The following is a 22,166-nucleotide window of genomic DNA, read 5'->3' on the forward strand; positions in this document are numbered from 1 at the left end:
CACTAGACTGTAAGCTTCATAAAGGCACGGATTTTTGTCTTACTCATTGCTCCCTTCCCCAGAGCCTACAACTGTGTGTGACATGTAGGTACTCAGTATTTGTTGCATGAATGGATGAGATCTGGGTGCGATTTGATACACAACCTGGTTGTATTAGAAGTCTGGAGATGAATTGGAGGTGATGTATGAGATGCTAAGGAAACCATTAGGGCTACATCTAAGTTGTGAGGATTTAGGCCTAATTGAATGTATTAGAGTTTTCCAGATAAACAGAACCAAGAGGATGGGTGAATAAATAGAGATTATACAGAATTTCGGTTATGGAGGCTGAAGAGTCCTGAGATCTGCAGGGTGAGTCAGCAAACAGGAAATTCAGGAGAGTCTAGGGCAGTGGTTCTCAACCTTCTGGCCCTTTAAATACAGTTCCTCATGTTGTGACCCAACCATACAATTATTTTCGTTGCTACTTCATCACTGTAATGCTGCTATTGTTATGAATCGTAATGTAAATATCTGATATGCAGGATGGTCTTAGGCGACCCCTGTGAAAGGGTCGTTTGACCGCCAAAGGGACCGTGACCCACAGGTTGAGAACTGCTGGTCTAGGGGATGGTTTCAGTCTGAGGGCCACTGGCTTGAGACCTAGGAAGGGCTAATGTTTTCAATTCAAGCCCTGCATCTCAGCTTGAAGGCACTCAGCTGGAGGAATCTGGACTGTCTGTGTCTCTTCCCGCCTTCAACGGATTAGATGAGGCCCACCCACACAGGAGGGCAATCTGCTTTATTCAGTCTTCAGACTCAAATGCTAATCTTATCCAAACACCTTCACAGAAAACAACAATGATCAAATGTCTGGGCACCTGGTGGCCCAGTCAGATTGACACATAAAATTAACCATCACAGAATTTAAATTCAGGAAACACTGGGAGTAGTCATTTCAGTCTCTTATTTCTTTAAAGGATTGACTGTAGGCAGGCTACTCAAAACAATAGAGGCCGCTATTGTTTTATGGATTCAGGACCCAGCAAACCTTTGAGTGTGACAGGTGATAGATTAAAAACAAAAAAATTTCCTTGTCTCAGTGAAGTCATTATAATTTGGCTTTCTTCCTGAAATGACTGGGGTCATGTCTGTAGCTCCTCCAGTTTAAAGGTGTTTTATCTTCCCTGACCATGAGGAATTTTTTATTTTGGGGGGGTCTTATTTGGGAGAATGTGTGGAAGTAGGTGCTTGTGTATTCTCGATCAGCACCCAGGCAGTGGAAAACTCCCCCTCGCGTCATGTTTGGGTTTCACTTACGGTAGCTGTGATCCAGAGTGTCCCCTGACCCAGGCGGTGGAGAGCACTCAAAACTTTGCACACCAGGGTGGACAGGATCTGATGATGGCCTTTGTCAACCGACTTGTCTCCCCGGTGACTGTGAGTGGCAGCTGCGAGGGCTGAAGCCAGCGGTGAGCCACTGTGTGATTCGAAGGCACAGAGACTCCTGACTTCTGGGATGAAACACACAACAAACAAATTCCTCCAGTCCAAGTCCGTATCTGAGGCCGAGCCTTCCCCTTCCACAGTCCCAGCTCACATGACATCTCCCGTTTAATTGCCCTTTAAACTGCTTTATGGCTTTATGGCAGCCTATAAAGGGTGATTTCCAAATCTGACAAGCGCTGAATGGCTGAAGGGGGAGAGTTTTCCAGGAGTTGTAATCTCAAGATCTGTAGCTGCTCCCTTCGGAGCGCAGCCTTCCAGGGAGAGGAAGGAGAGGGAGAGGAACGGCCCGCCAGCCGGAGCCATGGGCCGATACTCCGGGAGGAGCTTCCGCCTCGTCTTCATGTGCGTGGTGAGCATCCTCCTGTTCGTCATGGAGCTGGCGGTCGCCCACATCGGCAACTCCCTGTCCTTGGCCTCCGACGCCTTCGCCGTCCTCTCCCACCTCCTGTCCATGGTCATCGGCCTGTTCAGCCTGCGGGCCAGCACCATCTCCCACCATAGGAAGAGCACCTTCGGCTTCCTGCGGGCCGACGTGGTGGGAGCCTTTGGCAACTCCATCTTCGCCGTGGCGCTCATGTTTAGCATCCTGGTGGAGGCCATCAAGAGATACATCAACCCCCAGAAGACGGAAGAAGCGCTGCTGGTCCTGTTGGCTGGGATTGTCGGGCTGTTCTTCAACGTGCTCAACTATGTCATCCTGGACTGTTGCTACTGCTCAGCAGGCCGGCCCCTGGAGGACCCGGGCACAGGTAAACCCTGCAGGTGGGCAGGCAGTGTCCTGGGGCTCTCGGTGGGTCCGGTCCTGGAGGGGGGGCCTCCTCCGATGGGGCCATGGAGGGGCCTCTTGTTCCCCTGACTTTGCCAAAGAGTCGCCTCCAGGCCGAAGTTCCCTGTGAGCAGGGTGGCAGCAGGACACCTCCATCGTGAGGGTCCGCTTTCTCGTTTGGTGACGGAAGGAAAGAGTCCAGGCAGGTGGAGAAAGGGAGGGGAATTGCTGACCGCAGCCACGGAAGGAGCGATGAGAAGGAAGGTGGACGTGGCGTTGAGAACAGTCTCCTTTAATGACTTCCTTCTGTTTACCCAGATATGGCCTGGCTCTGTTTGACTTTAAAAATAATGTTTTAGTGTCCCCATAAAGTATGTTTAGAAAGCACTGGACTCTATAGCCAGCTCAGGTAGAGAAAGTGTGGAACAATTGGCTAGGATGGTGGACTCGGGAGGATGTTCAAGGAACGTTCAGTAACATGGAGAGGGAAAAGAAGGAGCTGGCCTAGTAAACTTAGCTCTTTTTTGGATGGAATGATCTGTATGCATTTCTAAATCTGTCCTCTTTGAGAAGGAGGAGAATTGTGTACGTGGATCTCTGGGGGGCTTCAGAGCGGGTAGCAAACTTATTGGATCATTGGTCAAAAGGTGAGATTTTAAATCCGGCAATAAACCTAAAACAATCCACAAGATAAATTACCAGCTAGAACCATGTGTTTACTGCCATGAGAGGAATTCTTTTAGAAAAAATATGAAAGCCCTAGCAGAAGAGAAAATTCCCAGTGCTTTTAAAAGGAGGCCTATGGCGTGAACAGAACCAGGTTCAAGTCACGGCTCTACCGCAGGGCAGTGGTCCAGTGTCATTGCCAGCCTGGGTGCCCACCTGTCGTGTGGGGGTTACAGGAGTAATGAGATTCCGAGGCTTTAGCAGTTAATAGGCACTTGGTGAAGAATAATGATGGTTTTTCAAAAAATGAAACAATGCAAGCCTTTGAATTAGGTGAAAATCCAGTACTGTTGGGTTATAATGGCTCATCTGGATTTTAAGAAATTTTTGGATTTTCCTTATTGGATGCTAGTCAGTTTTCTCTCATGAGCTGGGGCATTAACTCGCCTGGGGAACCTGAGTCTACGTTTGCATTTTTTACTGTATTCCTCCTGTCTTTGCCGCTACTGTAGGTTATGTCGGCTGGGCCCAGTCCTTTTCCTATTTTTGTCTAAAATTTCCCACTGGTGGAATGCATGTTTTGAGAGCACCTATAGTAGGTGTTAAGTATAAAAGGGAACAAGCAAAAAACTAGAGTCTGTATCTTTATTCAGACTAAGGAATCAATCAGGGCCCGTCTTTTTAAAAAGACAATAATTAGTTAATGTGAGACCTTGTGCCTTGTTTATATCAGTCATAGAAAGAATTACTGCTGGAGTGTCCACATCATAAAATTCACTATATATATATATATATATATATATATATATATATATATATATATATATATATAAAATATAAATATAAAATATATATTTGTTGCTAACTATAAATAAAGGTAAGAAAGCTCACATCAAACAAGTGCTCCTACAGACAACAGAAGTGTCACCATTAGTAAACATTATGTTTTTAGTTCCAATTTGTCTTTACTCTCAACATATTTTTCTGCACATTACAAAAACAATTTAGGCAAAGGGTTTGACTCTGGCCAACAGGAGAACTGGTAGACAACCGTAGGTTTTTTGTTTTTTTTATAAATCAGATTATTATTGGATAGGTCTTAGTTTGGCTCTTGTCTGTGTCCATGCTAACATAATAACAAGAGACTGAAGACAGATATTCCACCCTGACCGTATGGGTTTCTCTTGTGTTCTAAAGCGTCTGTCTTCTTTTGAAGTGTTTGCTGCTATACAGTATTCTACTTTAAATAACAGTGCACCCTGCCTGGTTTGGCTCAGTGGGTAGAGCATTGGCCGATGGACTGAAGGGTCCCAGGTTCGATTCCGGTCAAGGGCACGTGCCTGGGTTGCGGGCTTGATCCCAGTGTGGGGTGTGCAGACCTTGATTCTGTCTCATCATTGATGTTTCTATCTGTCTCTTCTTCCTTCTTCTCTGAAATCAATAAAAACATATTTAACAAATAAAATACCTAAGTGCAATAAGAACTACACACATATAGCTAGTGCTTTAAGGTTCATGTTCATTTTGGTAGCCTTAGGTGTTGCTGAATTTTTCTATTAGGAATCTTAGAGTATTTAAACCCTCTGAGTAATTTTAGGATAGCTAGTTAGCTTCTTAGCATTTGTGTCTCAAGGTATTCATCACTTTTACCAAAACATACATTTTAAAAAATATTCCTTTAACCACCTAAAGAAGCTTACAGTAAAGAGTAAACATTTGGGTTGGATGGATATCAAAAACTGCCATTAACCCAATTTCAATTGGCTTCTATTCCAAGAAGAAATCTAATCAATCCATACATACTGATTTCTACTAGGAGGTTTCAAATAGGAGGGAAAAATGATTGTTGGCTTCAAAAGACTTGATGTAAACGTAGGATAAAGAACTTCGGTGTGTCTGGAATCCTGGCTCGAAGCGTCGTGTGAAGTGCCTCTCAGCTAGAGAACTGTGGTACCTCCTGGTTTAGTGATCGGAGTCAGGGAATCATCATTTCTGTGAAACCTGTGGCCGGAGAGAGTTTGTGACTTTGCAAGCCTTCCGCCTCCCCTGCTTCTGTGGACCGTGTACTTGTCCTGCTTTGTCTATCTGGTGCAGGAGTTGATGACACCGGTTATCTTTCATGTTTGAGGTCCTAGAAAAGTAAAAAATAGGACCACCAACTTTAAGTTAAAATTAACATCACAGGCTGTATATATAGTTGAGACTTTAAACATCCCTGGGACTCATGGAGTAAATTCATTGGAAAATCTGACAGACCAGCCAGACATTTTTATTTTTTTTTAAAATATATTTTATTGATTTTTTACAGAGAGGAAGGGAGAGGGATAGAGAGTTAGAAACATTGATGAGAGAGAAGCATCAATCAGCTGCCTCCTGTACACCCCCTACTGGGGATGTGCCCGCAACCAAGGTACATGCCCTTGACCGGAATCGAACCTGGGACCCTTCAGTCCCCAGGCTGACGCTCTATCCAGTGAGCCAAGCCAGCTAGGGCCAGCCAGACATTTTTAAAAACACCTGGGAGAACCCAGCTGGTGGGGTTCAATGGTTGACGGTTCGATTCCTGGTCAGCGTGCATGCCTGGGTTTTGGGCTTGATCCCCAGTAGGGGGCGTGCAGGAGGCAACCGAACAATGATTCTCTCTCATCATTGATGTTTCTATCTCTCTTTCCCACTCCCTTTCTCTCTGAAACTAATAAAAATATATTTTAAAAAAATAAGAACACCTGGGAGAAAAGAATATCTGGAAGATTTCCCTGAGACGAGAGAGCCTAGACCAGTGATGGAGAACCTTTTGAGCTCAGCGTGTCAGCATTTTGAAAAAACCCTAACTTAACTCTGGTGCCGTGTCACACATAGAAATTTTTTGATCTTTGCAACCATAGTAAAACAAAGACTTATATTTTTGATATTTATTTTATATATTTAAATGCCATTTAACAAAGAAAAATCAACCCAAAAAATGAGTTCGCGTGTCACCTCTGACACGCGTGTCACCTCTGACACGCGTGTCATAGGTTCGCCATCACTGGCCTAGACCAATTCCCACCAGTGTGAGTTCCCCCTTGACACACAAAATTGATGGCGAAGCAGGAGTTTGGGGCTAAAGTGAAGGCAACAGGAAAAAAGCAAAAACTGCAAGCAAGAAAGAAAAAACAAACAAAATAGATTTGAAGTCCAACATGTGGGTGGCTCGTGTGCTATGTTTGGGGAAGGGAGTGGGGGACCAGCATTCCTAGGGTTCAGACCCTGGAGAGGAGGGGGCCCTGCTAGTTCCTTTCCCTGGGACGAGGGACTAAAGGTGCTTCGTGTCTGTGCTTTCCTCCTTGTTTACTTAGATTTCCTCTCTTTTGATGTTGGTATTTTATTTTGGATAATTTTCCAGGCTTGGGTTTTATTTGAAATGTCACGAGTAGATCTCTCCATGCCCTTGACTTGTACCGGAACAGACACCTCGCTGTGCCCTGGCCTTTATCTTAAAACAAAAGTATGTGTGCAGCTCCGTCGGGGGTAGCACAGGCTTCCCATTGGTCGAATTTATAAATGACAGATTGACATCGGAAATATCTGCTTCTTTTATTATTTATGTATGTATGTATGTATTTATTTTTACAAAATGCCTTTCCTCCAGTTTCATTTGTTACTTTTGTTTTGACTCCAAATCTTTTTTTTCTTTATTGATTAAGGTTTTACTTATGTGTCCTTATTTCACCATTGTTCTCCCCACCCCACCCCACCCCCTGTGTCTGTGTCCATTGGTTAGGCTTATATGCATGCATACAAGTCCTTTGGTTGATCTCTCCCTCTTACCCCCACCCTCCCCTGCCTTCCCTCTGAGGTTTGACGGTCTGATGGATGCTTCTCTGTCTCTGGATCTGTTTTTGTTCATCAGTTTATGTTGATCATTATATCCCACAAATGAATGAGATCATGTGATATATATCTTTCTCCGACTGGCTTATTTTGCTTAGCACAATGCTCTCCAGGCCCGTCCATGCTGTTGCTTTCTCTCTCTCCGTGTTTGGTAAACACAGCACATCCTTTACCAGGGAGTGACATTTACCAGACTCCTGCCTACTCCAGAGTTTATAAATTTCCATGATATTCTAGGCTCGAAATTTTAAAAAATTATATATGATTTGATTGATATTGGAGGGAGAGAAACATCGATGTGAGAGAGAAACATTGACAGGGGCAGCCTCCTGCATGCCCCTTACTGGGAAACGAGCCAGCAACCAGGCCACGTGCCCTGACCGGGAATCAAGCCCGTGATCCTTCAGTGTATGTGACGGTGCTCAATCCACTGAGCCATACCGGCCAGGGCCAGGCTCCAGATCTCTTGGTGGCACTTTCCCTGAGCTGCTTAGGCCTGTGAGTCCTGCTCCCTAAGGAGGTTCCTGCTCACTCTACTCTTTGTCATGGCCTGAGGGGCAGCCTCTGCAGGTTTCCCAGCTGAAGCTGTTGGGAATGTGGGACGCTTGCAGGGGTGGTGGTGGTGGGGGGTGCGCCTCTAGATGCTGTCTTTCCACAGCTGCGCATTGTGGGCCTTGAGCAGCGCATCGTCCTGCATCAACCTTCTGTTTGGAAGCTGGGGAGATGCGTCCCGTGTTTGGCCCCTGGGGTCCCTCTCTCAGGAAGGCTTGGTGGCCTTGTTGACGTTGAATGGGTTAACCCAGTTCCTAACGTCCTTTCCTTCCTTTTCCATCGCCCGGAAAGGCTGTCGTTTCTGGTGGACTTTTCCCCCTTTGACTTTGCCACTGTTTTCTGGGTCAGACATTTGTTTGCCAGCGTGGATGCTGCTGTTGTGATGGCAGTGAGAGGAATGAAGTCCGTGTGTCGTGGGTCTGCCAGCAGCAGCTGTTGTCCAAACACATCTTGTCGATGTCACCTCTCCGAGCTGGACCATGTCACTCGAAAGGCATCTCCAGCTAAAGCAAAGGTCGGACCATCGGATGCTCTCCTCGACCACCCTCAGTGTGTCTCCCTCTTCCTGCTCCTTCCTGGAGCCCTAACTCTGCTTCTTGCCCTGTTCCTGTTCCTGTCATAGGCAGTCCCGCCACCCACAATGGTTGTTTTTTAATATTTTTATTCATTTCAGAGAGGAAGGGGAGATAGAAACATCAGTGATGAGAGAGAATCACTGATTGGCTGCCTCCTACAGCCCCCCCTACTGGGGATCGAGCCTGCAACCCGAAATCGAACCTGGGACCCTTCAGTCTGCAGGCTGCTGCTCTATCCACTGAGCCAAACCAGCCAGGGCCTGGCTCTCATCTTTGAAAGGTCTGCACAGTCTGCCCTCCAGCTGCAGGTCAGGTCACTTCCCATATGGATACACTCACTGCTCCTCAAGGCCCCTAACATCTTGCTGCCTGGGCATCAGCCTCACACCCAGGATCACGTCATCTTACTCGGGGCCTGGGCCAAGGTGGCTCCGCAGGTGCAGTCCCCAGGTCCGGCTCCTTGAGTCTCCCCTCCACCCGCAGTTCTGGGAGCTGAAGGAACAGAGGACCCGCTGTCCACACACCCAGCACACAGTGGCTGGACAGACACGGGAGCTGCCCTAGTCCCCAGTGGCTTGTATTTTGGAGTATTCACAGCTTTAAGGGGGTGATTTTCATACTCCCTGGATCTGGCTTCCAGTGCTGGTGGTGGTTGGTGGTGGTGGGGGAGGAGGAGGCTCTATTCCAGATCTTAGGCAGCTGTTTGGCAACTTGCCTTCCTGTCTTGGGTAATGTGTCTGTATCCCAGCCCCTGATCTGATCCAATCTCCTCTTTAAGAATATTTCCTGCCTGACCGGTTTGGCTCAGTGGATGGAGTGTCGGCCTGCGGACTGAAGGGTCCCGGGTTCGATTCCGGTCAAGGGCATGTACCTGGGTTGCAGGCACATTCCCAGGGGGGAGTGTGCAGGAGGCAGCTGATCGATGTTTCTTTCTCATCGATGTTTCTAACTCTCTATTCCTCTCCCTTCCTCTCTGTAAAAAATCAATAAAATATATTTAAAAAAAAAAAAAAAAAAAAGAAAAGAATATTTCCTAGGTTTCAGGTTTGATCCCCAGCCCCAGTTGTGGGGAGTGTGGGAGTGTGGTTGGCAACCAATTGATGTATCTCTCTACATTGATGTTTCTCTCTCCCTCTCCCTCCCTCCCACTGTCTCTAAAAACACAATGGAAAAAAAATCCATAGGTGAGGATTAACAACAAAATAATATTTAGGTTTGTGAACGTTTCCTTACCTTTCCCTTTCTTCCTCCCTCCCTCCCTTTCTCCTCCCTTTGTCTCTTCCTTTTTTCCTTCCTCCTTTTCTCCCTAGCTCCCTTCCTTCATTCCTTTCTGTCTTGCATCCCCCTAGCCTCAGGAAAGCTAACTCTTCCTCCAGCTCAATCTGTTGCTTCTGACTGCGAACTACTCTCCCTCTCCTCGTTTTCTTGGCACAGTTAAGACTGAAGCATATAGTAAAACCCAGTCTTGAAAGCTCGCACTCACGGAGGCCTGTTGAAACAGCCCTCTATAACAACCTCCACTCTTCTGAAGGGAGTACAGAGGAATTGCTTGCTATGACCTGCCAAGGTCAAAATACTGCCTGGCTCACACTTAGATAGATATATGGCATAGGTGTTTGCCGAGGTAGAGATCAGACCCATGTAGCAGAATAGGTATTCAAAGATATAATAGAAGAACTTATTCTGAACTAAAGGGAGGTAAAAAAATCTGCCAGTGGAGAGGGGAAACGGATGTGGAGCTGTCCGTGCACATTCTGGAAAGGTTTCCGGGCCCTTAAAACCCACAGCTCGTGTCCCAAGCCTCAATCTCCATGTGTAACTTTGGCCTCTAGCTTCTCACCTTTATCTTCTCAAGGTTCCTGCCAACTCACCAGTGTGTTAGGGCTTTGGGGACTCAAGGACACAGGGTGGGGCAGCAGTAGGTCGACAGTAGTTTGTATGGAAAAGAATGCAAAAATCAATCAATAATAATAATAATACAAGAATAAGCTCCAGGTTTCGCATGCTCACAACTGTAAACCTCCTTTGCACTACCCTGTACTCTTTTCTTATTCTCTGGCATTGGGAAGCCCTGGGTAGGTAAGATCCAGATGCCAGTTGAACATAAAATGTCAGCTTTATGACAGAGACTGAAGGCTGTGGCTTAGAGCTTTTTTTTAATGCTCTTTAAAAATATATATATCTAGCCGAAACCGGTTTGGCTCAGTGGATAGAGCATCGGCCTGCGGACTGAAGGGTCCCGGGTTCGGTTCCGGTCAAGGGCATGTACCTGGGTTGCGGGCATATCCCCAGTAGGAGAGGTGCAGGAGGCAGCTGATCGATGTTTCTCTCTCATCGATGTTTCTGACTCTCTATCTCTCTCCCTTCCTCTCTGTAAAAAATCAATAAAATATATTTTAAAAAATTATAAAAAATATATACATATATATATATATATCTATATATATCTATATCTATATATATATATCTATATATATATATATATATATCTATTTTAATCTGTTTCAGAGAGGAAGGGAGACGGAGAGAGAGATAGAAACATCAATGATGAGAGAGAGTCATGGATCGGCTGCCTCCTGCACGCCCCCTACTGGGGATCAAGCCCACAACCCAGGCATGTGCCCTGACCAGGAATTGAACCATGACCTCTTGGTTCACAGGTTGATGCTCAACCACTGAGCCACGCCGGCCGGGAAGCAAAGAGCTTTTCAATAGTCCATCCCAGAGTTAAACTCACCCAGTCCCAGGCCCCCCTGCACAGGGCCCAGCTGCCCCATCTGGTTGTCCTCACGTACACACAGACCAGGAGTTCAGGTCCGTGGGAAGCACATCTGGAAAAAAAGAAAGCCTAGAAGAATTGCGCTCTACTCTCTCTCCCCCAGGCTCACTAACCTGAGCAGTTACCCTGCCTCTCAGTTGTCGGGGAAGTGACAGCAAGAGGCCAGGCAGGTTGCTCCTGTAGAGGTGCCCGAGGAATAAATGGGAGCTTGCAGAGCGGAGTGGAGGGTCTCCCTCACATACACACAAAACTGACCTGGGTCCCAGCCTGTATGGCTCAGTGGATGGAGCGTTGGCCTGCGGACTGAAGGGTCCCAGGTTCGATTCTGGTCAAGGGCATGTACCTTGGTTGCAGGCACATCCCAAGTAGGGGGTGTGCAGGAGGCAGCTGATCGATGTTTCTCTCTCGTCATTGATGTTTCTCCCTCCCTCTCCATTTCTCTCTGAAATCAGTAATAATATATTTTAAAAAAACAAACTTATGTGATACTGATGTCAGAAGCCTAGTGGAAATAGAGCTTGCATACATTTCTTTACATAAAAGGAAAAAATAAAATTGTCTTTTATTTGCAGATGATATGATTATTTACCTTAAAAATACCAGGAAATCTATGAAACAACTATAAAAAGTGAATTTAGCGCCCTAACCGGTTTGGCTCAGTGGATGGAGCGTAGGCCTGTGGACTGAAGGGTCACGTGTTGGATTGCAGTCAAGGGCACATGCCGGGGTTGTGGGCTTGATCCCCAGTAGGGGGCGTGCAGGAGGCAGCCGATCCATGATTCTCTCTCATCATTAATGCTTCTGTCTCTCTCCCTCTCCCTTCCTCTCTGAAATCAATAAAAATATATTAAAAACAAAAGAAGTCAGCAGTGAGGCCCTGGGTAGGGCATGGAAGACACAGCTCCCTCCTGTGGTCCCTCAGCCAATGGCTTTCTAGTTCCCTCAAGGCCCTCCGGGGCCATGACATCATTCCTGTTATCTGCCTGGATACCTTTCTGCTGACCTCAGCTTTTCTTTCTGCTGTGAATGCTGCCTGCCATGGGCAGGGGATACTTGAGCCTGGCAGTCAGGCCATGCCCCTAAGGCTTCCTCTCTCCTCTGATTGTTCTGCTAGCCGTCCTGGTGCATGTGTGGGAGGTTTCTTAGTCTGAGGACAGTGAGAGGCAGAAAGGGGGAAGTGGGCGGTGCCTGGCTCACCTTTTCCTGTATGAGATTAGTGTGCCACCTGGGACTCTCTGACACACGTGCTGTCATAACACTAACACGCGAATGATAGTGCGGGGACCTCTGACCTCTACCCTTCCCTTCTCCCGCCCAGTCTCTTTCTCCTCAGCCTGCACCTGTTGGCTTTTTTATTCCTGTTGGCTTTTTTTTTTTTTAAATAAGCAGCTAGCATGTATTGAGTGCCTCCTATGTGCCAGTTGCTGTTATAATCACTTTACGACTATTAACCATGTAATCCTATTACTTATTCTCTCTCTCTCTGCAATTTTTTTTTTTTTTTTTTTTTTTGCAGTGAAGACTAAAACTTTATAGCTCAATTGTATACAGCACAGCTGTGAGGTGGCCCTGGGGCCAGGCCCCTCTGGGGCTCTGGTCCTGGCCAGCCTGCTTTGCGTTGTATGGTAGGCTCTGTGTCATGCCAGGCTGCTCCGGTCTGCTCCAAGGACACATCTCCAGCCGGTGTTTCAGCTCAGCCAGGGAGAGACAGTCTTCAATCCTTGGTGGAAAGAGAAAGTGTACTCCCAGAGCCACAGCTGGGAGCTGGCTTTTATGGACAAAAGTCCATGCTCCTGGTCCCTGATTGGTCAGTCCTCATGCAAATGAGGACTCCAAATTCTTGCAGTTTGATTGGTCCAAAAGGCAGTGCCCTGATTGGTCAGATTAGAGCTGCTCTGATGAGCTGAAGCTGTGGAAATCAGATTGGATGGGGAGAGCCTCAGTCCTATTGGTTGAAGTAGGATTTCCAGAACTTTTTCATAAGGGCTGGCTCAGATCCAGAAACAGTGCAGGCCTCTCCTTGAAGTGCAGTTTGCCTAGAATGGCTGGTTGGCTCTGTTATTGGGGTGTTTGTTTGTTTTTGACTTTGAGCCCCGTTAGCCAGCAGGAGCCCTTCTTGGTAGGTGTCTTCTTTGTCAGGGTTCACACTTCCTTATTTTGTTCACTGTCTGTCTCACCCTCTTTAGAGTGTAAGATCCATGAGGGCAGGGTTTTTGTCTGTTTGGTTCATTACAATACCCTCTGCACCCAGATATTTACTCCCTTTTAATAGCAGTGAAAACTGGCTCAGACACTTCAGGGTCTTGTACCAGGCTACACAGCTCCAAAATGTTCATCTCCTTTTTTTAAATTGTTGATCATTTTAATACTGATTTTTAGAGAATGCTCGAAATAGCCAATGTCCTCAAGTTCTCCTGCAGGGGTATTTTCTTGGAGGTGGAGTGGGGAGATGCTTAGCAGGCACCTTGAGTGTGGAGGCTTACCTGGTAAAAGTTGGGGCCCTCAGATCAAGGCTGGTTTAGCACAGAGGGCATTAAAAAACAAGACTGTGCTGCCCTAACTGGTTTGGCTCAGTGAGTAGAGCGTTGGCCTGCGGACTGAAGGGTCCCAGGTTCGATTCTGGTCAAGAGCATGTACCTTGGTTGTGGGTACATCCCCAGTAGGGGTTGTGCAGGAGGCAGCTGATTGATGTTTCTCTCTCCTGGACGTTTCTAACTCTCTATCCCTCTCCTTATCTGTAAAAAATCAAAAAAATATATTTAAAAAACAAAAACAAGGGGGTGCTTTCCAAGGCTGAGTCAGTGAGGGGCTAGAATTAGAAGGTTCTGCTAATGCATTCTGTGCCGTCGTCATTTCCAAGTTCAAGCTCAGGGGCTGGGGATCGGGAAGAGAACAGAAATCGCCGGACTTCACCTTCAGATCCTTTTTGGAACAAGACAAGTAGATACAAACCAATAAAGAAAACCACAAGGGCTCCCCCCACCCACTCCCTAAACCGCTAGAGCAAGCACCCTTTTGTCTGCTTCGTTCATTTCCCCGGCCTTTCCCTGGCCTCCCGCAGTCCTGGGGCAGGACGGTCCTCTTTAGGACCATTCAATAACTCGTTCAATAACTTTTACTTGGAACAGATCCTTTCGTCAACACGAGAAAGACTCTGTTTGGAATAAACCTTCATGGAGGTCAGTCGATTGACCTGTGAGTGTCAGGTCGGGACACGTGGGGTGCGCGGAACATTCTCTCCAGCGGAGAACGGTACAAGCACACAGCGCAGCCCTGCCCTGGCTTCTCTGGTGGCCAAGAACCCCGTGCCTCCCACGGAGAACTTGGGTTCGGGATGCTGGGTGGCAAGGCCACACTTACAAAAGTGACCGGTGTGTCCCCCAGGGCTGTCTGTAATTTACCTGGGAGAGGCGGCCTCGTGAATGAAGACCCTAAAGAGGGGTGAGGGGGTGGGGGAGTGACTGTGCCAAGAGGGGGTGACGGCAACGGTAATGCGCCCTCTATGAGGGCTGCGAGCAAGCAGAGGGGATAAGATAGTTAGACCACGGGTGGGCGTGGGGTGGGAGCGATGAGTGAGGGATCAGATCAAACCTCACAAAACAGGAAGCGCCCTGCAGGACAGGGTTGGCCCGATGGGTGCCCCCGGCCTTCCCGGGTTAATGAGGAATCTAATGCCAGCGGCTGGTGTCTGTGCACGTAGGCCCCGGCGGCCACGTCCAGGACAGCGATCACACCCAGGAGCCGGGCCCTTATCGCTGAGGGTCAACAGTCAGGCTTTGCAGCTGGAAGGGCTTGGAGAAGCCAGTGGCTGGTGGGGTGGATCCTACCGGCTTGGGGCCAGGACTGGGGGTCTGGGGAGGGGAGTGACCTCCAGACACGCCCCCTCTTCTCTGTAGCTCCCCGCTGTGCCCCAGAGGGACAGCCATCGGCGGTGGCCGCCCGCCAGGGGCCGCGAGGGAGGGGGAAAGGCCACCGCCGAGGCGGCGTGCGCTCTCTGTAGATACGGCCGCCGCCCGGCCCCCTCCTGTAGACTCTGGCCGCAGGGACCGGCGAGCCGCTCCATAAAGAGCCGGGCGCAGGCAGGGCGGCGGGACCCGAGGCGGTGCGGGCTCCGCGGGGTCGGGGTCGGGGCGCAGGGCCGTGCGCGCTGCGCTGCGGGGACCATGGGCCGCTACTCGGGCAAGACGTGCCGCCTGCTGTGCATGCTGGTGCTCACCGTGATCTTCTTCGTGGCCGAGCTGGTGTCGGGCTACCTGGGCAACTCGATCGCGCTCATCTCCGACTCGTTCAACATGCTGTCGGACCTGATCTCGCTGTGCGTGGGGCTGGGCACGGGCTCCCTGGCGCGCCGCGCGCGGCGGGGCCCCCGCGCCACCTACGGCTACGCGCGCGCCGAGGCGGTGGGCGCGCTCAGCAACGCCGTGTTCCTCACCGCGCTCTGCTTCACCATCTTCGTGGAGGCGGTGCTGCGCCTGGGGCGGCCCGAGCGCATCGACGACCCGGCGCTGGTTCTCATCGTGGGCGCCCTGGGGCTGGCGGTCAACGTGGTGGGGCTGCTGGTCTTCCAGGACTGCGGCGCCTGGTCCTCCTGCTGCCGCCGCCGCCGCCGTCCCCCGCCGCCCCCCGGGGCCCCGGGAGCCTTGGGGGGCCCGCAGGGAGCCGCCCGCGCAGCCCCCAGCCCGGACTCGGCCGTGACCCTGCGCGTGGGAAAGACCGCGGAGAAGGGGGCCACTGTGTTCGCCAACGTAGCAGGTGCCTTTCGGGTGCAGCCTCCACCGCCGTGCCCTCCCCATCGCCCCCAGCGCGCCCTCTTTCGCTTCCCCCCTCTCCCCATTTCCCTCTGCAGTCCCGCTCCAGACCTCTCATGCTAAGCCAACATTTCCCCCACGGTTTCTTTCCATGCCCACGACTTCTGTTTTCCTCCTGGACCCGTGGGCCCGCTTTGCGTGTATTCCCTCCCCCCTGTTCTTTCTGTACAGTATCGATTGTCTTGGAAATTAGTTATTATTGGGCAACAGATATCACGCCCCTCCCCTCCCCCTTCTTCAGATGCGAGCTGCACTTCTCTCTCTCCTCTTTTACTCCCACCCCCCATCCTTTCGTTCCCCTGGAGTTATGGGTTTTGGGGTGGAGATGGGCTTCCCCACTTGCCTCCTGGTGTTACAATTGTTTGGAAGTGTGAATGAGTCCAAAGGTGGATCCCAAGGCTCATGTCAAGGCCAGCAGGGCCTGTTCCTGGCTCTGAGCCGTGTGTGTGTGTGTGTGTGTGTGTGTGTGTGTGTGTGTGTGTGTGTGTACAGGGGTGGGGGGTCAGATAAGCTGGGAGGAATTTGAAAATAACAAGCCTTTTTTTGAGACCATTGGTTCTTTTTGTTTGTAGAACTTATACACAACACAAGGTTTCTTCTTTGAATGCAGGTGACTCCCTGAACATCCAGCACGAGCCGGAGGAGACGATGAGGAAGGAGAAGAAGTCGGAAGCCCTGAATATCAGAGGTGGGGTTGCCCTTGGGCCGACTGGAAAGCCTTTCAGGGCTACACCTGGTCTGCGCTGGTCCCTTCCCTTTCTGTTCGCCTTTGAGCCGGTTAGAAAGTGGGCAGGCTGCGACCTGTAGACTCTGACCCGGCTCTTGCCTCATCCCCGCATCGATTGCGAGGGAGACACTCATTGCTCACCATTGACCCTTGCTCACTGAGACCTGCCCCAGCGCTGCCTGCTCAAGAACTTCACAGATCGGTGACACGCTCCCATTTCTCTTGGTTTTGCCCACCCGTGGGCGTTGCTAACCTACAATGCAGCCCATTTTCACTGAATGTCATTTTGATAAGGTGGGAAGTGAGTAGGCGGGCAGCTATCCCAGGTGGCATTGCTGAACTGACCCTCATGGCCCTTCTGTGATGGGTCTTGTTGACTCACTTGAATCGCCACCTCCAGGTCCAAAGTGGGGGTTCTGGGGAGACACGTGGAAGGCACATCCCTAGCATTCCTCCTACCAAGAGCTCAAGGTCACAGTGTTGGGCCAAGGTCAGCCCTGGGGGTTCAGAGGTGCCTTTCTCATCAGGCACCAACATCTCTCCTTTCCAACTTTTCAGACAATGACTTTGCTTTGGGTCAATGCCCAACCTTGATTTGGAGAATTTCAACAAAGACCATGCTACTACCTTTTACTTTCAGGTGGTTTGGGGAAGCCTAGGGCTTAGATGGAAATAATATGAAGAAAAATTAATAATCCAGGAAACGTCTTTGTTTTTGAGAGTCTCACATCTGTTTTACAAAATGATACCCGGGGTGGATCTATAGGGAGATCAGAAAATAACAACACGTGAGCTCCTAAAAACTCTAAATGAATTAATTTTAGAAATGTAACTACAACAGAGGGATTTTTAAAAATATTTAATTATTTAGGTTTTATTTTGTCATGAAATTAACTAAGGGGAAGCTCTTAGAATAGAACAGGATATGTAGACATTTCTAAATAATGAATTAACATTTTTAAGCTCTGTAGTCTTACACCCATAGAGTCAACCAATGATGATGAAGGCTTTAAGCTTATTCAATAGTTTTGGGGTTTGAAATGAGATATGACTTAGTGACATGATTTTTGTTCTGTACAATAGATAATCTGCTCTTCTCAGGAGTTGGGAAAGTTTCTTTTTCAAGATCTTTAGTCCCTCACCCACTATTTTTATTATTTTTTTTTAATTTTTAAAAATGTTATTTTTAAACTACAGTTTACATTCAATATTATTTCGTATTAGTTTCAGGTGGACAGCAGTGTGGTTAGGCACTTGTATACTTTATAACAATAGGAGACTTTCTAAAGAGCTTGGTGGTGAGTCTTTTTGGAAAGAGAATCTGTAATAAAAAAAAAAAATCATTCTCCTGCCCTAACCGGTTTTGCTCAGTGGATAGAGCGTCGGCCTGCGGACTCAAGGGTCCCAGGTTCGATTCCAGTCAAGGGCATGTACCTTGGTTGTGGGCACATCCCCAGTAGGGAGTGTGCAGGAGGCAGCTGATCGATGTTTCTCTCTCATCGATGTTTCTAACTCTCTATCCCTCTCCCTTCCGCTCTGTCAAAAATCAATAAAATATATTTTTAAAGAATCACTATCCTTTTACTTATCTTGCTTTTAGGTTCAGTTTAAAAAAACAGATATGTTAGGTTTTTAAGATCAAGTTCGCCATCTCCTCGCTTTAACTCTCTGAAATCAATAAAAATCTATTTAAAAAAAATTGAATCTATCCTGCCGTTCTTACCCAAAAGAAAACAATCTTCACAGACGTGGGACCCCAGCCCGGAGCGTCACGTGGCCCCTGAACTTGGACGTGTGCATTAGGGATCTTGCTTTCTTCCGGCAGGTGTGCTTTTGCACGTGATGGGCGACGCCCTGGGCTCGGTGGTGGTGGTGATCACGGCCACCATCTTCTATGTGCTACCCCTGGGCCAGGATGACGACTGCAACTGGCAATGCTACATTGACCCCAGCCTGACCATCGTCATGGTGATCATCATTTTGTCGTCTGCCTTCCCGCTCATCAAGGAGACCGCCATCATTCTGTTGCAGATGGTCCCCAAAGGGGTCAACGTGGAGGAGCTGAGTAAGTCAGGCGGGTCTGACCTAGAACCACTGTCCACTTCCTGTTCTCCAGGCCAAAGGGCCCGAGTTATTTCAGAGCCTCAATTATCCCTATCAGCGGTAGAGACATCCCTTATCCCTTGGAGCTTCGTGAGATGAGTCACAGCTCCCAGAACCAAAGGTCCTTTGCAGCCTATCATTCTGTGACTCACCTGCACATTTTTTTTAAAATATATTTGTTTATTGATTTTAGAGAGAAAGGGAGAGGGAGAGGTTGCTAAAACATCAATGATGAGAAAGAATCATTGATCCGCTGCCTCCTGCAGGATCGGGGATCGAGCCCACACCCCGGGCCTGTGCCCTGACCAGGGAATCGAACCGTGACCTCCTGGTTCATAGGTTGATGCTCAACCACTGAGCCACATCAGCTGGGCTGACCTGCACATTTTTTGAGAATGTAGTGCTCAGGCAATTCCTGTTCCTGGGCTACTTACCTGGGCTACTTACCTTCATGTCAAGGATTTATTTTCATCCAAATAAGGTGAACTCCATTTTTATTCTCCCCATTCTGAAACCATGAATCTCTTGTGTTCTAGATCCTGCTTTCAGGTTAATTGATTAAAAAAAAAATTTTTTTTTTTTAAATTGACTTTTAGAGAGAGAGGAGGGGTGAAGGAGAGAGAGAGAAACATTGATGTGAAAAAGAAACATCGCTCAGCTGCCTCCTGCACGCCCCCTACTGGGGATGGATGCCTGCAAGCCAGGCACGTGCCCTGACCTGGAATCAAACTGGCAACCTTTTGGTACATGAGACAACACCATCACCTGAGCCACACTGGGCATTTTTTCTTGTTCTTAAGCTTATTTTCTTGAATTGCCTTTTATGGCCTAAAAATATTTGGTAGAGGAATTCCAAGAGGAGAAAGAGGATGATGGGGCCATGTCCTTGTATAGCTGAGTAGTCGGTGAGGCTATTTTTCTTCCTGTTATTCTTCGTAAATACATCATTTTGGTGAGAACGCTTCAAGGGACCACACCCCCCGCCCCTGAAGCAGTTCCATGTCTCCGTTCCAGCTCTCACCCGGGCTGTCGCTTGCTCTTCCCTGTCTGTCCTAGTGAGTAAGCTCGCGGCCGTGCCGGACATCAGCAGCGTTCATGAACTGCATATCTGGGAACTTATAAGTGGGAAGATCATTGCCACCCTGCACATCAAGTACCAGAAGGACAGGGGGTATCAGGACGCCAGTCTGAAAATTCGAGAAATTTTCCACAGGGCGGGAATCCACAGCGTGACCATCCAGTTTGAGGCCGTGGACTCGCCGGAGTCCCTGGAGCAGAAGGACACGCTGTCCCTCTGCAGCTCCCCCTGCATCTCTAAGAGCTGTGCCAAGCACCTGTGCTGTCCCCCCCGGGCACTGCCCGTGGCCCACGTCAATGGCTGTGCCGAGCACAACGGCTCTCCCCGCCTAGACATGTACCAAAGCCAAGGCCGCGGTAGACCAGAACTCTCGGACGTGGCGATTGAAGTATCTCTGGATGGCCGTGGGAGTGACCATGGACAAACTTTCACCAAAACTCAGGGGGACCAGTGTTATGTCAACAGCACACATTTTTAACCCTGTCCCCGCATAAGCAGACTGTATAGACGGAGGCACTTTGGACCTACAGCTTGGCTTGTGGGAGTCCGTGTAGGCACTGACCAAACCCACGGTGTACACTCTGTGGTCAGGGAGGGGTTGGCAGTGTGGGGTGTTCGTTGACCGTGCCTGTGAATTTTTACGGGACTGACAAGGTAACCCATTGCGTGGTCCTGGAGGCCTCATGCTGCTCTCCAAGAGTTTTCGTTTGCTCATTGATTTTTCTGAAGCAAACTGCCCTGGTGTGTGAACGTCAGGGGCACTGAAGGCGGGGACTCAGCGACTGTGGACACGGGACTCAAAGTAGCTTTTGTTTGACACCCATTAGAGCTTCCAGCTGACCCTCAGGGGAGCTCATGGCCAAGTATATCGCACAGACTTAGGAGCCATGATGGCTGTTTCTTTGTTTGTTTGTTTGTTTTTTCCATTCCACTGGAAGATTATAAAAGAAGAAGAATAGTCTTGCCACTGCAGCAATTTTTTTCTTTGGCTTATTTTTGAATGAATGTAAAATGGAGACCAATTAAGGAAGAGACCACTTTCAGAACAGGAGAAAAAGTGGAGTTTATGGGGGGGGAGCGGGGAGAGAGCAGGAGGAAAATGCTATTGGGCCATTTCATTGTGTGAGGTGGAAAGAAAATGAATGTTTACTTTCTGCTGTGAACTGGGCGTTTCAAATGTTTAAATATATATACTATTTTCCTTTTTTTCACTTGGAAATATAGGAATATTTCTACTTAAGTATGACACAAGTACTTTCATACTGTCTTTGAGATTCAGTCCATGGGGACTGTTTTCATTTATTTGCTTAATAATGACTTACTTATTTGTCCAAATTTCCTTTGAGTCTTTTTTTTTTTTAATATATGATCACATTAATCTATGAGGCATTTACCAGGAGAAAAATGAGCATTTCTGGGTAGAAGAATATGTAATATTCTGTACTCATTCCTGCACCCGAATTAAGCTAGGTTGATTTTTCTTGAATGAGACATATTTAAAAATATTTATTACAATTGGCAACTAATAACTTGATGGAAAAATATATGGAAATGAGAAGGAATTTTATTGCTGACTTTACCAAATGTGTTTGGAGGAGCTTAAACTTTCATGTGTCTGACCCGTGTTACCAAGTTCAGATACATTTTTTAGACTCTGATTCGGATCCATAACCATAACGGGCCTGTCTTAGTATTGGAGAAGCATCTGCCGTGCATTTAACACACAGTCCAGGCAGAATACTTTCATCAGAACTGTCTCAAAATAGGTTTGAGAAAGTGGGCGGTACCTCACCAGAGAACTAGAATCTTCTTTGATGGGTTGCAAAGTTGACCGAAAATGATCCCCTCTTAGGCCCTTAGCATTGAGTCCTGCACAGAATTTAACAGAAAAAGCACTCACATCTCCCAGCACAAACATCACTAAAAAAATAAATAAATAAATAAAATTCTAAGACTAAAATAAGTAAGCCATCTATCCTTAGTAGGATAAGAATAGTTTTATTCCTTGAAAGTCTATTATCTGAGTTTAAATCGGCCATGAGTTAGGTAAATTAGAAAAATACCTAAATATGTTTTATCTCTAGGAGTTTATTGGACTAGGCTATATATATGCTTATTGCTAAAATATATGACATCATTTTATTTTTAATATTAAAAGTGTGGCAGGTACTCACACAAAACAGGGGCTTTGGAAACTCACCATGGTGATGCGTGGACCCAATTCTCCTGGATAGATGTTATTTGAAAGGCCCTTCCGGAGCCAGAGAAGAAATTTGTCTCTTCCTCCCCAATGTGAAGGTCTAATTTGATTTCAGGTTACTCTGCTTTTATTAAAAGGGAACAATGATAATTTTCTAACTTTTGTGCTACTGGCTACAGGAATGCATATCTATTTTCTGGAATTATTGCACTTAATTCCAATATCATGAAGTCTGACCTCAGAAAAGTATCTAATGAACATAGCAAATGATGCAGTAGGGCCGATGTGACATAATCCCATGGTAAGACATTTTGACTGAGTGCATTTAATAATGTCCAAGCGAGCGAAGCAAGTGCAATGTTTTCTTCTTTTTTTAAAAATATATTTTATTGATTTTTTACAGAGAGGAAGGGAGAGGGATAAAGAAATAGAAACACTGATGAGAGAGAAACATCAATCAGCTGCCTCCTGCACACCCCCTACTGGGGATGTGCCTGCAACCAAGGTACATGCCCTTGGCTGGAATCGAACCTGGGACCCTTCAGTCCGCA

General features: G+C 47.7%; 1 protein-coding gene across 2 annotated transcripts; it reads left to right on the plus strand.

Annotated features, from left to right (window-relative positions):
* Window positions 1-1,692: 1,692 nt before the first annotated feature.
* Window positions 1,693-22,055, plus strand: SLC30A10 (solute carrier family 30 member 10). 2 transcript variants are annotated; one of them, XM_036355155.1, is made up of 4 exons: window positions 1,693-2,237; window positions 16,118-16,195; window positions 18,060-18,299; window positions 19,394-22,055. In XM_036355155.1, the coding sequence occupies exons 1-4, from the start codon at window positions 1,790-1,792 to the stop codon at window positions 19,891-19,893; spliced, it is 1,266 nt and encodes a 421-aa protein (XP_036211048.1). In that variant the 5' UTR covers window positions 1,693-1,789; the 3' UTR covers window positions 19,894-22,055. The 2 variants fall into 2 exon arrangements, with proteins under 2 accessions (XP_036211048.1, XP_036211046.1); XM_036355153.1 differs by lacking the exon at window positions 1,693-2,237 and adding an exon at window positions 14,262-15,451.
* Window positions 22,056-22,166: the final 111 nt, after the last annotated feature.

Source organism: Myotis myotis, unplaced genomic scaffold (assembly GCF_014108235.1).
Source record: "Myotis myotis isolate mMyoMyo1 unplaced genomic scaffold, mMyoMyo1.p scaffold_m19_p_21, whole genome shotgun sequence".
Lineage (NCBI taxonomy): Eukaryota > Metazoa > Chordata > Mammalia > Chiroptera > Vespertilionidae > Myotis > Myotis myotis.

What these genes read in the sequence shown, in the direction of transcription:
- SLC30A10 (XM_036355153.1), top strand. Translation starts at nt 14,863, where the DNA reads ATGGGCCGCTACTCGGGCAAGACGTGCCGCCTGCTGTGCATGCTGGTG. An exon ending in TGTGTTCGCCAACGTAGCAG is followed by an intron (nt 15,452 to 16,117) that starts GTGCCTTTCGGG and finishes CTTTGAATGCAG; the next exon opens with GTGACTCCCTGAACATCCAG. An exon ending in GGTCAACGTGGAGGAGCTGA is followed by an intron (nt 18,300 to 19,393) that starts GTAAGTCAGGCG and finishes TGTCTGTCCTAG; the next exon opens with TGAGTAAGCTCGCGGCCGTG.